At 46.1% G+C, this 15,921-nt stretch overlaps 1 protein-coding gene across 2 annotated transcripts in view; it reads right to left on the bottom strand.

Moving 5' to 3' along the window:
* zbtb17 (zinc finger and BTB domain containing 17) overlaps nt 1-15,921 on the bottom strand; it is a 28,949-nt gene that overhangs the window by 12,684 nt on the left and 344 nt on the right. Inside the window, exons 1-7 of one of the 2 annotated variants that reach the window (XM_070860264.1) lie at nt 15,856-15,916; nt 11,272-11,478; nt 9,784-9,978; nt 9,444-9,629; nt 8,579-8,695; nt 4,307-4,575; nt 3,219-3,361 (exon numbers count right to left, since the gene is read on the bottom strand). In XM_070860264.1, coding sequence (XP_070716365.1) covers nt 3,219-3,361; nt 4,307-4,575; nt 8,579-8,695; nt 9,444-9,629; nt 9,784-9,978; nt 11,272-11,476 — 1,115 coding nt within the window. In that variant the 5' untranslated portion in view covers nt 11,477-11,478; nt 15,856-15,916. Of the gene's footprint in view, nt 1-3,218; nt 3,362-4,306; nt 4,576-8,578; nt 8,696-9,443; nt 9,630-9,783; nt 9,979-11,271; nt 11,479-15,855; nt 15,917-15,921 lie in introns of those variants that run through there. The other variant, XM_070860263.1, reaches the window with a different exon arrangement.

Genomic DNA, 15,921 nt, shown 5'->3' with positions numbered 1-15,921 from the left:
TGAGGTCATCTACCTTGGGAAAAAAAACAGTAAAAGGGAATATTATTTGAATGGGGAGAATTTACAACATGCTGTGGTGCAGAGGGACCTGGGGGTCCTTGTGCATGAATCCCAAAAGGTTATTTTGCAGGTGCAGCAGGTAATCAGGAAGGCAAATGGAATGTTGGCCTTCATTGCGAGAGGGATGGAGTACAAAAGCAGGGAGGTCTTGCTGCAACTGTATAAGGTATTGGTAAGGCCGCACCTGGAGTACTGCGTGCGGTTTTGGTCACCTTACTTAAGGAAGGATATACTAGCTTTGGAAGGGGTACAGAGACGATTCACTAGGCTGATTCCAGAAATGAGGAGGTTACCTTATGATGATAGATTGAGTAGACTGGGTCTTTACTCCTTGGAGTTCAGAAGGATGAGGGGTGATCTTATAGAAACATTTAAAATCATGAAAGGGATAGACAAGAAAGAGGCAGAGAGGTTGTTTCCATTGGTGGGGGAGACTAGAACGAGGGGGCACAGCCTCAAAATACAGAGGAGCCAATTGAAAACCGAGTTGAGAAAGAATTTCTTCTCCCAGAGGGTTGTGAATCTGTGGAATTCTCTGCCCAAGGAAGCAGTTGAGGCTAGCTCATTGAATGTTTTCAAGTCAAAGATAGATAGATTTTTAACCAATAAGGGAATTAAGGGTTACGGGGAGAGGGCGGGTAAGTGGAGCTGAGTCCACGACCAGATCAGCCATGATTTTATTGAATGGCGGAGCAGGCTCGAGGGGCTAGATGGCATACTCCTGTTCCTAATTCTTATGTTCTTATGTTCTTAGTATGGGCTGGGCCCTCGACACTTCTGGGCCCCGAACTCACGCCTCTCCTGGGCCCCGATCACGTCGCTCTACAATCTCTCGTCGCTCCTTCGCCCCGACCTCGCCGCCCCTCTGCTGTTTGCCGCCTCTCCTGCTGTACCTGCCCACGCTCCAATCAGCGACCTGGATTTTAGTGACGTCTAATCCAGTCGCCCTTCCCAGTGTTGGTCTCCGTATTTAAGGAAGGATATACTTGCACTGGAGGCTGTTCAAAGAAGGCTCACCAGGTTGATTCCGGAGGTGAGGGGGTTATCCCACGAAGATAGGTTGAGTAGGCCAGGCCCACACTCACCAGAGTTCAGAACAATGAGAGGCGATCCCATCAAAACACATAAGATAATGAGGGGGCTCAACAAGGTGGATGCTGAGAGGATATCTCCACTTATAGGGGAAACCAAAACCAGGGGACATAGTATCAGAAAAAGGGGCCGCCCACCTAAAACCGATATAAGGAGGAACCTCTTCCCTCAGCGGGTGATAAATCCATGGAACTGTCCGCCCAAATAGCTGAGGATGCTGGGTCATTTGAATATATTTAAGGTGGAGACAGACAGATTTTTGAGCGATAAGGGAATAAAGGGTTATGGGGAGTGGGCAGGGAAGCAGAGCCGAGTCCATGATCAGATCAGCCATGATCTTATTGAATGGTGGAGCAGGCTCGAGGGGCCAAATGGCCTACTCCTGCTCCTATTTCCCATGTTCTTACCGTACCCCAGTGTTATACAGTGACAGACCTGTACCGACCAATATTGTACCCAGGTGTTATATAGTGACAGACATGTATCCCCCAGTACTGTACCCCAGTGTTATACAGTGACAGACCTGTACCCAGCAGTTCTGTACCCCAGTGTTATATAGTGACAGACCTGTATACACCGGTACTGCATCCCAGTGATATATAGTGACAGACCTGTATACACCAGTACTGTAGCCCAGTGTTATACAGTGACAGACCTGTACCCAGCAGTTCTGTACCCCAGTGTTATATAGTGACAGACCTGTACCCAGCAATATTGTACCACAGTGTTATATAGTGGCAGACCTGTAGCCCCCAGTACTGTACCCCAGTGTTATACAGTGACAGACCTATATACACCGGTACTGCATCCCAGTGTTATATAGTGACAGACCTGTATCCCCCAGTACTGTAGCCCAGTGTTATATAGTGACAGACCTGTACTCAGCAATACTGTACCCCAGTGTTATACAGTGACAGACTTGTATCCCCCAGTACTGTGCCCCAGTGTTATACAGTAACAGTCCTGTGTCCCCCAGTACTGTGCCCCAGTGTTATACAGTAACAGTCCTGTATCCCCCAGTACTGTACCCCAGTGTTATACAGTAACAGTCCTGTACCCACCAGTACTGTATCCCAGTGTTATACAGTAACAGTCCTGTACCCACCAGTACTGTATCCCAGTGTTATACAGTGACAGACCTGTATCCCCCAGTACTGTACCCCAGTGTTATACAGTAACAGTCCTGTACCCACCAGTACTGTATCCCAGTGTTATACAGTAACAGTCCTGTACCCACCAGTACTGTACCCCAGTGTTATACAGAGAAAGACGTAGGTCACTAGGTCACTAATACATACCAGTAAGAGCAGTCCCAACACCGACCCCTGGGAACATCACTGCACACTTCTCTCCAGTCTAAAAAACAACCGTTCACCAATACTCTCTGCTTTCAATCCTCCAGTCCTCTGGCACCACTCCCGTATCCAAGGAAGATTGGAAGATTTTGGTCAGAGAGCTCCGTATTTTCCACCCTTACTACCCTCGGCAACCTGGATCCATCCCATCCAAATCGAGTGACTTTTCTACTTTGAGTGGTGCCAACATTTTAAGTAGCTCCTCTTTATCTATTTTTATCCGATCAGATTTCTCTACTACCTCCTCCTTTCCTGTGACATTGGCAGCATCGCTTCTTCAGTGAAGGCAGATGCAAAGTACTCATTTAGTGCCTCGGCCATGCCCTCTGCCTCCATAAGTGCACTTGTACACATTTCAGGAATTCCTCCCCCTCTTTGCCCTTTACATTGTTACTTTCCCAGTCTCAGAGTTGCTATGATGGACGTGATGCAATTTCTATCTGTTTGGGAGGTACTGACCATTCTCTGCTGTTTCCCGCTCCCACAGCCTCTGTCGATGCCACTCCCATACTGGAACTCTCTACTGCCTCTCAGAAATAACCTCACTCAGAAAGTCAGCGGTACCCTACATGTTAATTAATGCCTGTTAGCTTTATACACCAAAAGGGAAAGCCGACGGACAGCTCCTCCCCCGAACTGACAAACGACTGGCTCACTACATTTTACGAGTCATTCCCATTGATTATAAGAGCAGTGGGGACTTTCCCATACCTGTGGGTTTTCTCGTGCGCTTTGCAGGCAGCGGGGTCGGAGAATGCTTTATTGCACTCCCTGCAGGAGAACGGCTTCTCTCCCGTGTGGATGCGGACGTGCCGCTTGTAGTTTCCCGTGTGCGTAAACTCCTTCCCGCAGTCCTACAGTAAAGAAGACATAGAACGGGCTAAAACGGTTGTAGTAACGAGTGCCGCTGTGGGGAAGGCCCCGGTCACCTCCCCGCTGGAAAGTGCAGATGCGTGCACATCAGGTAAGCACCAGAACAGCCTCTTCAGCATGGCCCTTCCTGGCCAAATAGAGTGCTGACTGCCACTGTCCAGGCAATCATACATGGAAACATAGAAAATAGGTACAGGAGTAGGCCATTCGGCCCTTCGAGCCTGCGCCACCATTCAATAAGATCATGGCTGATCATTAATCTCAGTACCCCTTTCCTGCTTTCTCTCCATACCCCTTGATCCCTTTAGCTGTAAGGGCCATATCTAACTCCCTCTTAAATATATCTAACAAACTGGCCTCAACAACCTTCTGTGGTAGAGAATTCCACAGGTTAACAACACGCTGAATGAAGAAGTTTCTCCTCATCTCGGTCCTTAATGGCTTACCCCTTATCCTTAGACTTTGACCCCTGGTTTTGGACTTCCCCAACATCGGGAACATTCTTCCTGCCTCTAACCTATCCAAACCTGTCAGAATTTTATATGTTTCTATGAAGTCCCCTCTCATTCTTCTAAACTCCAGTGAATACAGGCCCAGTTGATCCAGTCTCTCCTCATATGTCAGTCCTGCCATCCCGGGAATCAACTGGTGAACCTTTGCTGCACGCCCTCAAAGAATGATCACTCGTTTGAGGTGCAGGAAAGGAATGACAGGACTGTGACCAGCAAGATTCAGCATCTTCAGACTTGTGGTGGTTGAGGAGGAAGAGGGGTGGGCAGAAACAAAAACAACGGTTAGCTAATCAGCATATGCTGCACATGAAGTGGCAGTGATTCCCACGTTCAGGGGCCAGAATGGCAAAACTTATTCCAAAGTGGGGAAAGAGCCCAACCAGTGGTAGTAAATCCATCGCAGTGAACCCTTACCCTGCACTTGTGCGTTATCGATCCGTAAGGACGAGATTCGGTGCGGTCGATGTACGGCCCAAAGCGGCGACGTCTGGTGTCGTGAGCACTATCCTGATCATCCAATGTTGCATCCGACTCGGAGGCACCGTCTAGCTTCTCACTGTACTCAGAGTGTGCCTGACTGCCTCCGTGACTGTGTGCCATCACATCGCCATTCTCCTCTATCTCAGTGTCGTCATCATCAAGCTCCACTTTATCTGCCTCCTTGAGCTCATCTTCTGTTACCTCTGTGGAGATGAACAAAAGCAGGAGGCACATTATCTCGAATGTGGTACCTTATCAGTCCATTGCAGTGACCGATGTTCTTTTAAATTTCCCACATTACAGGGCAGGACTGGAACTGATGTCCTGGGGGTAACATTTGCTCATGCAGTTCGGGAGTGTTTAAACTAATATGGCGGGGGGATGGGAACCTATGCAGCGAGACAGGGCAAAGTAATATGGAGTCAGAAACAGATGGTAGAAAGGTAAAAAGCAATTGTGGAAGGCCGAGTAAACAAAGGCAAGAAACAAAAAGGGCCACACAACATCATAATTCTAAAAGGACAAAGAGTGTTAAAAAAACAAGCCTGAAGGCTTTGTGTCTTAATGCAAGGAGTATTCGTAATAAGGTGGACGAATTAACTGTGCAAATAGTTGTTAACAGATATAATGTGATTGGGATTACAGAGACGTGGCTCCAGGATGAATAGGGCTGGGAACTCAACATCCAAGGGTATTCAATATTCAGGAAGGATAGAATAAAAGGAAAAGGAGGTGGGGTAGCATTGCTGGTTAAAGAGGAGATTAATGCAATAGTTAGGAAGGACATTAGCTTGGATGATGTGGAATCTATATGGGTAGAGCTGCAGAACACCAAAGGAAAAAAAACGTTAGTGGGAGTTGTGTACAGACCTCCAAACAGTAGTAGTGATGTTGGGGAGGGCATCAAACAGGAAATTAGGGGTGCATGCAATAAAGGTGCCGCAGTTATCATGGGTGATTTTAATATGCATATAGATTGGGCTAACCAAACTGGAAGCAATACGGTGGAGGAGGATTTCCTGGAGTGCATAAGGGATGGTTTTCTACAGCAATATGTCGAGGAACCAATATGGTGGAATTCTACATTAGGATGGAGAAGGAAACAGCTAATTCAGAGACCATGGTCCAGAACTTAAAGAAGGGTAACTTTGAAGGTATGAGGCGTGAATTGGCTAGGATAGATTGGCGAATGATATTTAAGGGGTTGACAGTGGATGGGCAATGGCAGACATTTAGAGACTGCATGGATGAACTACAACAATTGTACATCCCTGTCTGGCGTAAAAATAAAAAAGGGAAGGTGGCTCAACCGTGGCTATCAAGGGAAATCAGGGATAGTATTAAAGCCAAGGAAGTGGCATACAAATTGGCCAGAAATAGCAGCGAACCCGGGGACTGGGAGAAATTTAGAACTCAGCAGAGCAGGACGAAGGGTTTGATTAGGGCAGGGAAAATAGAGTACGAGAGGAAGCTTGCAGGGAACATTAAAACGGACTGCAAAAGCTTCTATAGATATGTAAAGAGAAAAAGGTTAGTAAAGACAAACGTAGGTCCCCTGCAGTCAGAATCAGGGGAAGTCATAACGGGGAACAAAGAAATGGCAGACCAATTGAACAAGTACTTTGGTTCGGTATTCACTAAGGAGGACACAAACAACCTTCCGGATATAAAAGGGTCTAGTAAGAAGGAGGAACTGAGGGAAATCCTTATTAGTCAGGAAATTGTGTTGGGGAAATTGATGGGATTGAAGGCCGATAAATCCCCAGGGCCTGATGGTCTGCATCCCAGAGTACTTAAGGAGGTGGCCTTGGAAATAGCGGATGCATTGACAGTCATTTTCCAACATTCCATAGACTCTGGATCAGTTCCTATGGAGTGGAGGGTAGCCAATGTAACCCCACTTTTTAAAAAAGGAGGGAGAGAGAAAACAGGGAATTATAGACCAGTCAGCCTGACATCGGTAGTGGGTAAAATGATGGAATCAATTATTAAGGATGTCATAGCAGCGCATTTGGAAAATGGTGACATGATAGGTCCAAGTCAGCATGGATTTGTGAAAGGGAAGTCATGCAAGACAAATCTTCTGGAATTTTTTGAGGATGTTTCCAGTAGAGTGGACAAGGGAGAACCAGTTGATGTGGTGTATTTGGACTTTCAGAAGGCTTTCGACAAGGTCCCACACAAGAGATTAATGTGCAAAGTTAAAGCACATGGGATTGGAGGTAGTGTGCTGACGTGGATTGAGAACTGGTCGGCAGACAGGAAGCAAAGAGTAGGAGCAAATGGGTACTTTTCAGAATGGCAGGCAGTGACTAGTGGGGTACTACAAGGTTCTGTGCTGGGGCCCCAGCTGTTTACATTGTACATTAATGATTTCGACGAGGGGATTAAATGTAGTATCTCCAAATTTGCGGATGACACTAAGGTGGGTGGCAGTGTGAGCTGCGAGGATGATGCTATGAGGCTGCAGAGTGACTTGGATAGGTTAGGTGAGTGGGCAAATGCATCGCAGATGAAGTATAATGTGGATAAATGTGAGGTTATCCACTTTGGTGATAAAAACAGAGAGACAGACTATTATCTGAATGGTGACAGATTAGGAAAAGGGGAGGTGCAACGAGACCTGGGTGTCATGGTGCATCAGTCATTGAAGGTTGCAGGTACAGCAGGCAGTGAAGAAAGCAAATGGCATGTTGGCCTTCATAGCAAGGGGATTTGAGTACAGGGGCAGGGAGGTGTTACTACAGTTGTACAGGGCCTTGGTGAGGCCTGGAGTATTGTGTACAGTTTTGGTCTCCTAACTTGAGGAAGGACATTCTTGCTATTGAGGGAGTGCAGCGAAGGTTCACCAGACTGATTCCCGGGATGGCGGGACTGACCTATCAAGAAAGACTGGATCAACTGGGCTTGTATTCACTGGAGTTCAGAAGAATGAGAGGGGATCTCATAGAAACGTTTAAAATTCTGACAGGTTTAGACAGGTTAGATGCAGGAAGAATGTTCTCAATGTTGGGGAAGTCCAGAACCAGGGGTCACAGTCTAAGGATAAGGGGTAAGCCATTTAGGATTGAGATGAGGAGAAACTTCTTCACCCAGAGAGTGGTGAACCTGTGGAATTCTCTACCACAAAGTTGCTGAGGCCAATTCACTAAATATATTCAAAAAGGAGTTCGATGTAGTCCTTGCTACTAGGGGGATCAAGGGGTATGGTGAGAAAGCAGGAATGGGGTACTGAAGTTGCATGTTCAGTCATGAACTCATTGAATGGTGGTGCAGGTTCGAAGGGCCGAATGGCTTACTCCTGCACCTATTTTCTATGTTTCTATGTCTACAATAGTGACTGCACTCCAAAAGTACTTCATTGGCTGTAAAGCGCTTTGAGACGTCCGGTGGTTGTGAAAGGCGCTATATAAATCCAAGTCTTTCTTTCTTAAAATGATTGGTTCCAAGCTGCCCTCATCAAGCATCATACTGAACCATTCGGTCGCAGTTTGAGTTAGCTGGTCTGGGCTGGGACAGCAGTAAGGGCACTACAATTGGCCCAAGTTGCCCTGGGCCAGGGAAGGGGAAAATCAGCCATGGTTCTCGTTCCTGATCTCCAGTCAATGACCCCTGTTAGAAAGTGTGCGTGCTTATATCTTGGGCGAGGAGAGAATCAGGCTTGGCTTTAACACCCCATACAGTCAGATATCCTGCCCACACTCTCTGTTTAGGCTTTCACATGAAGAATGGCCAGTTAGTTGAGGCACTGGAGGGCAGCCAGCATCCGTGGAACTGTATGCCAGGAGGAATCGCACTTTCAGGACGGAAAGATAGATATTGCTTGGGGATAAAAAGAAAATTAAAATTGACATGTCTCTTCCTTGCACTGGCTCACTGTTTGTCTCCCATACTCTCATTCTTAAAAATAGAAACGTATTAGTGGCAGGTTGTGAGGGGCGGGAGGGGGGGGCGGGGGCGGTGGTGAAGAGATGGCGGCCAATGAATATCACATCTAATTGCTTGCTACTAATCCGGTTCTTCGCAGCAACCAATAAGAGGGTATCTCCGACCTGATTAGCACAGACCAGTGGGTTATCACAAAATAGACAGACTAACAGACAAAAGAGTGCATTTAAAAAATATATATATATATATTGTGCCGCAAGCTTGCCCACCCGAACAGGCTACAACCCAACTGATGATAGTACAGACTGAAGACTATACCTTCATCGGGATTCTCTGAGGTGTCGCATTCTTTGGTGTCACTTGAAGTGCTTTTCCTGGCAGTAAGGTGCCGCCGTTTACCATATATCTTTGAGACGGCATCTTTCACCATGTCCCCTAGGGAAACACAACCAGAGATAAGTCACAGGGACAGCATTCAGGCACACCCTCAACAAGATGAGAAATCAGTCACGAGGGCAGGTGGCAGGAACTAAAGGGAACATGGACATGACTGGCAGGCAGCACAGCACAATGGAGCATTAACGCACCACACCGTGGGGGAGGCGATACACACCTACAGGCTGAGCTCCTAAACATTTCTCTCTCGGGGGAGGGGGAGTGAGAGAGAAGAGGGAAGAAACTGGAGGGAGCACACGTTGCAGCTCTCTCCTCCATCTCCTTTTGGCTGGCAGAGGCCTGTCTACCCACAGATGGTGCACGGCACAGAGTGTGCATACTAGAATGGGGAGAGGGAAGCTGTGTGTGGATACTTCAACACTTATTGACAACAGATCATCGTTTCGTGTAGCTGCAAATTTTATAAACTAGTTTCTAATACCAAACAGATTCTGAAGGTCTGTTCTTTTCCCCATTTAGTTGTATTGTCTCAGGTGAGTCAGACACAGATCCTAAAACCGGTTAACCCACCATGAGCCTCAAACTCTGCCTCACACAGCATGCAGCTTTTGAAGACTCTGGCACATCCAGCAGAACATTAGTGATTCACTCTGGTTCAGCTGCCCTGCTGCTCCTGAGCTGTCGTCACTGATTTCCACCAGCTTCCAAAATTCATGGCAGCAAAGATGAGAATGCGGTAAATGTGTGAGCTAACCCGCGACGCAGCATGGTGAGGACACCAACTGACCAGGCTTGTAATCTTCGTCTTCGTCATCTTCAAACTCCACCGCTGTGTCATCATCTTCTGACTCCACTGCTGCTTCCTCCCTTACTTCCTCAGCTGGGTCCTTCTTCTCTTTCTCAGGAGAATCTGCGACTGCAACAAGTTCTCTTTCCTGCTTTTCATCACAGCTTTGTGTCTCTACACCTGTTTCTGAGACAGGATCAGTGCAGTTAGATACAGACACCGTCTCAAACTACCAATTATTTCTACTCGCTCTTTCAATACTCTGAAGGAGTTGGGGGACAAAGAGAGAACAGGATAAGGGTTTAAAATGCATCTGAACTTTTGTCTCTTTCATACATACCACTAGCCGAAGGAGAAGGCTCCTCTTTGGTGACAGCCAGTGACGGGGTGCAGGATTTACCTTCGATGAAAGTCGCACACGTGCTTACAATGTCGTGCATCTGTAGGAAGCCGGCCACTGCCTGCACGTCAAAAACGTTGGCCGAGGTCAGGTTGAGCTTGGCCGTGTACATGAATTCTAACACCTGGCCGAGACCTATGAGAAAGTATCTCAGATCACTGCACTCGATTACCACTGAGGGTTCAATCCATCCCTGGTGGAGCATGAAGACCTCCCGTCTAAGACAACTATTGTCAGTCATGAGCCAAGTTAGTTTCAAACATTTCAATCTATTTCTCAGTGACTCTCATACACAAGCTAGAAATTTCACCTCGCTTAACCGAGCAGAGCTGCTGAGAGGCTGTGCTTCGCATTGTTTTGTATTGTCGAACAATCCAACTGAACGCTACCTTAAGGCTGCCCAGCTCATCAACATAAAGTTTTAAGAACATAAGAAATAGGAGCAGGAGTAGGCCATACAGCCCCTCGAGCCTACTCCGCCATTCAATACGATCATGGCTGAACTTTGACCTCAAATCCACTTTCCTGCACTGTCCCCATATCCCTTGATTCTCCTAGAGTCCAAAAATCTATCAATCTCTGCCGTGAATATACTTAATGACTCTGCATTCACATCCCTTTTGGGTAGAGAATTTCAAAGATTCACAACCCTGAGTGAAGAAATTACTCCTCATCTCAGTCTTAAATGATAGATGATAAAACCTGAGGCCTTAATGTAGGCCAACAGTCCAGTGCAGCACTGAGGGAGTGCGGTATTTTGGATGAGACATTATTCCTGTCTGCCCTCTGAGATGGATGTGACAAGATCCCATGGCACTACTCAAAGAGCGGGGGGGTTCTTCCAAAGTCCTGGCCAAAACATTTATCCCTAAATCAACAGCAACAAAGATATATCGGCCAAGAAATTAGACTGGGGCGGTGGTGTGAAACAGGTTGTATCGGATTGGCCGCCTGTTATATGCAGAACCTGATACGGCGCTGTGTATAATGGGCGGATACCGCCTGTTTTGTGCCACCGGCTGAGATGAATTTCTAGGGCATCATCTGGTCATTTATCTCACTGCTGTTTGTGGGAGCTTGCTGTGTGCAAATTGGCTGCCACATTTCCTACATTACAACAGTAACTATACACTTCAAAAGTAATTCAGTGGCTGTGCGAAGTGCTGTGTTTGTAAACGGTGCAAATATATATGCCAAGTTCTTTCTTTTCTAGCCTGTGGAGCTCAGTCTCACGCTGGGTGCATTAACCTTGAGAGCTATAACAGCCTTCTGAAAATTGAACAGGGTAATTTAAATAGAGCCCTGGTTTAGAATGCTAGACATGAATTATAGCACCAGGCTGATAGTGATATTGACGTTAACCCTTGCCTTCCCTGATGTCTTTATATCTCCTGTGGGCCAGAGCCCCAGCACCTGCCAGATTCTCACCTGCTGCATTGCTGATGTCCAGGTGCACCACATCCTTCTGGTCCAGGAACAATGTCCTGAAATATTCGCTGCATGCGGCCAGCACCGCCTTGTGAGCCTTGAAGTCGATGCCGTCCACGACAAAGGTGCAGTCGCAGAGCAGCCCGAGGTGCCTCTGTTGATTCAACTGCTCCAGAACCTGGTGACTGTGCTGTGGAAAATCCATCCCTAGGAGAGGAGGAAAGGGAGGTCAGCTGGGGTCACAGTACAAGTCCTTTTAATTGCATGGCATTCTGCACTGTGTAGTCACCGTGATTAATTAGTGTACTGGTTCCAACAGACTGCAGGAAAAGTCACAAATTTCTACATCGATTCTGGTCAATGGCTACTTAGGTCACCCCATGACTCTCATAGTTGGCTACCTAGTTGACTTGTGGGGAATGTATTAATTTCTAACAGCGAATATTGAGCTGCTTTTCACTGAGCTGGAAGGATGTAACTCATTTCAAAGCAGAGATGGTCCCACAGAATAAAACAGCCTTAATTCAGCATTAAATTGCCTTTCTCAGAGAGGCCACAGAATGAGGAACGTGGTAAATGGATTGTCTTCTGAGGCTGGGGCCAGAGAAAGCTTTACCCTGCATTTATCCCTTGCTGAACCTAACCTGCGAGTGCTTGGTGGGACAGTGCAGAGAGAGCTTTACTTTATATCTAATTATCCTATACCCGACCTTAAGTGCTTGATGCTGATATTGGTGCTCGAATATTCCCATTCCTCGGCAACACCCTCACCTTGATGAACAAAAAAATCACAGCACCAAATAAAATGCCTAACAATTTCAAACCTGTCGCTCTGTCTGTCCACATGTAACTACAGAGTCTTCTACCTATTCACTGAGAATCTGTGCCCAGGAACTGTGCTCCTCGTAAGCCAGCACATAGCAAGTCAATGCTACTGGGATAGTGGTGGTGGGGGGGGGGGGGGGGGCGGGGGTTAGGAGGAGAAAGGGAATGAAGATGAGACAGATAATGCTACTATTCACTAAAATGGCTTGCTTCCCAATGACCAACCCAATTCGGTTTGGGAGTACATTGATCAACGGTATACCTCCATCCTTGGGAAATATGAAAGCTAACAAGCCTAGGGTCAGCCTGCAAGTGAAGTCTTGTACTGGGCATACTCTCGGTTTCAGCAGCACCTGTCACTCGCCTAAACAGACCGTACATCCTCAATGATTTGGAAGGCACCATTACTGTCCAGTATCTAGTTATACAGTAGCCTGAAGCAGCAGCTGTAACAGTGAAACGATAAGATGTACTGAATTCTGTGATCTTGCACGTGCCCCGTATCTATTTCCTGTCTTCCGGCAGGCGGACTGATGAGCACGCAGGTGAGATGGGACCAACGGTAAATCAACAAGCTGGCTCATTTTATATATAAAATACATAACTGAAAAGAATATCGGTAACGCAGTCAGATTTACCTATTTCCAATCACTTCGGAACAGCAAAAAAAAAATGATACGATCCTTGTCTTTGATATGAGCCTCAGTTCACTTTATCAGTTAGTATCACTGAACTCACAGGTACTTAATTAGAGACAGTTGCTTCTTTCAAACTGTACCATGGATCAGAAATCTTGTCCCCCTCCTCAACCTAAGGTGGGAATCATTGTGTATCAAACTGGGCCTTCTGCTTTGCTCAATGAATGAAACTAATATTGTAAGTGTGAACCTTTCTGAAATGTGTCAATGACCATTGTCTCAAACTGATAAGTGTACATAATTCTGTTAACTATTTCTTCTGATGCCCTAACAATCAGATCTAATCAGCATTCACAGACAACGTGTGTGTTGCTGATGGCCTCTGTGCTTCATAGTGCAGTGCTGAGGGAGTGCTGCACTGTTGGAGGTGCTGTCTTTCGGATGAGACATTAAACCGAGGTCCCGTCTGCTCTCCCAGGTGGATGTAAAAGATCCTATGGCATTATTTTGAAGAGCAGGGGTGTTATCCCTGGTGTCCTGGCCAATATTTATCCCTCAATCAACATAACAAAAACAGATTATCTGGTCATTATCACATTGCTGTTTGTGGAAGCTTGCTGTGCGCAAGTTGGCTGTCATGTTTCCCACATTACAACAGTAACTACACTCCAAAGATATTTTATTGGCTGTAAAGTGCATTGAGACATTTGGTGGTCATGAAAGGCGCTATATAAATACAAGTCTTTCTTTTCTTTCTTAATCTGAGCAAGATGGTCAGCCACAAGGGCACTGCTGCCTACAAAGCCTGGGACTCGGTCTGAGTGACTGCCGATAGCAAAGATTTTATGGCAGATAATGTGTCCAACAATCTCCTTGCCTCTGTTGCTCAGATCATAAACAAACTGAGCTACAATCCAGAGTCCGTCAGCTGCTCATCCACTAAGCAGCACCCCATCAAGGTGACTGAGAAAGAGATGAAGCCACATTAGTGGACCGCATTTGTCCACGAAGGCACTCAATTACGTAAAAACTAATCTAAGTTGATTTTCCGTTGGCAATCGTCTGTTGTCAATCAAGGTTAAATGTTCCTCCAGACAGGTACAAATGACTGACAAGTCCAGTGCTCGCCAACAAACCCACGGCGGCATCCGATGTCTGGCTAGCAAACACCCATCTGCACGGAGAATTGCAAAAAATGGAATGTCTTAAAAGGCCTTAATCAACCACGGGGAATAGGGGTGGGGTGAGATTCCACATTGTAACACCTACGAAATGGTATGGCACTGTGCAGCAATGGGATTCAGCTCAAATGCTGCTCAAGATGAGAGGGGGAAGAACATCAATGATGGAGAATAGCACCGGGAACTACCAACTCACTTTGGAGCTGGTAAATATGATTGAGGTGCACATGCCCAGTGTTCCAGAAAGAAAGACTTGGATTTATGTAGCGCCTTTCATGATCGCCAAACATCACAAAGCGCTTTACAACCAATGAAGTACTTTTGGAGTGTCGTCACTGTTGTAATGTGGGAAAACAGAGCACAGCTGTGGTTTCCATCCACAAGAAGGGGGATCTAATGAGCCTGAAAATTATTGAGGATTCTCACTGACATCAATGGCTCTCACGTGGTCCTCGGGGTTATCACAGCATAGATATCGGATGTGGAATAATAACTCTCAAAGAATGTAAAGTACAAGTGACAGCTTTATTCATGATCACAGAAGGTTGTCAGATTTAGGGGCAACCCACTTCCACCGCTTTCTATGATTTTCAAAAGACTTTCAATCTGGTGCCTCTCATGAAGAAGCTGGAAACTAAGGGGTGGCCAAATCATGAATTTTATCTGTAATATATGCACCAGTTACAAGATCCAATGTAAGGGTAGATGGGAACTGAAGATATCTCTCTTGAAAGAGGAGGCAAAGTTGTCCACTGTCACTTATCCTACTTGATGTCTTTATCAGTTTGTGGGATGGTATTATAAGGATGTACTTGCCGAGTGTCTGTTGCAAACATTTCTAACGGTATTGCAGTGCTCCTTTTCATAGATACGTTGTAAGTGGATTCACCAGAAGCTTTATCCACCATCTTAAACAATCCTCTGATCAGTGGGATGTGGTGGGAGTGCCTCAAAATGTCGTACTACAGCTTTGCACAGCTGAAGTGGGAATTTCAAAGATATTAATTAATAAATACAAGGGTATGTGTTTCCACTAATGATTCATATCAGGACCCAATGTCAACTTCAACCTAGACACAGCTCTTGTAGCACTCAGGAATAAACCCGGGATAGCAGCTTCCCACTGCTAAAACGTTTCACTGTACCAACTGGGGCTACCTTTCTGGGTTTAAATGAGATGGTGCAGTTTTAAACTGGCCTGTCCCAAGTTTCTAAAATATAAAAAAAAACTTACACTAAAAATACATTTTCCCATTTACTTTTTTGCCCCACAACATAGAGCTGTTATTATTGAGGTTTTCAATGAATTTTCATCAGCAGCAAACTTCATAACTCAAGCCCTGCCCCAGGCTGGTGTAAACCCTTGCAAAAAAGCATCCCTCTCTGCTGACAGCAGAGGGAGGGGGTTTATTTCAATGGAAGATGGTGATCCTCAGACTGCCAAAAGTCCACAGCACTTGCTGTGTCCAGGAGTGTTTTTCCTGGTCTATTCTCTGCTGGTTGTACTCTGGGGCTCTGATGGGCACAGCTTTTCCCTCAGCATTTTTCATGTTATGCTAGAGATGGCAGGTCCTTATTAACCACTCCTACCAAGGATTCTTAACCGACTTGTTATCACTGTACTGATGGTCCTGTATTTAGCAGATTGACGTCTTTGTAAGTCTTGCCTCCTCTCTACCCTGGTGTATGTTATTGCCTCTCTATCTTCAACTACATGTCTCTATTAATTCTCTCTATGACTCGCTCTCCCCTAGTGTCTGTTAATTGTCCTCATGTCCTGATATATTGTCCCTCTCTGCTCTGGAGTTTCTCTTTATTACCCCTTGCTTTCACTGGACTATATTATTGGCTCGTCTCCCTGTTTATTGACACTGTCGCGGTGTCTCCTTATTCATTGCCCCTCTTTCCCCTGACGTCTCTCTGGATACTGCAGCGCTAACCTGGAGTTGCTCCATTTATTGCCCCTCTGTCCCAGTAACCCTCTGTTTATTGGCCCTCCATCAATT

This window comes from Pristiophorus japonicus, chromosome 18, assembly GCF_044704955.1.
Source record: "Pristiophorus japonicus isolate sPriJap1 chromosome 18, sPriJap1.hap1, whole genome shotgun sequence".
Taxonomy (NCBI): domain Eukaryota; kingdom Metazoa; phylum Chordata; class Chondrichthyes; family Pristiophoridae; genus Pristiophorus; species Pristiophorus japonicus.
Note: the sequence above shows the minus strand (reverse complement) of the source record. Positions and strands in the feature narration are given on the sequence as shown.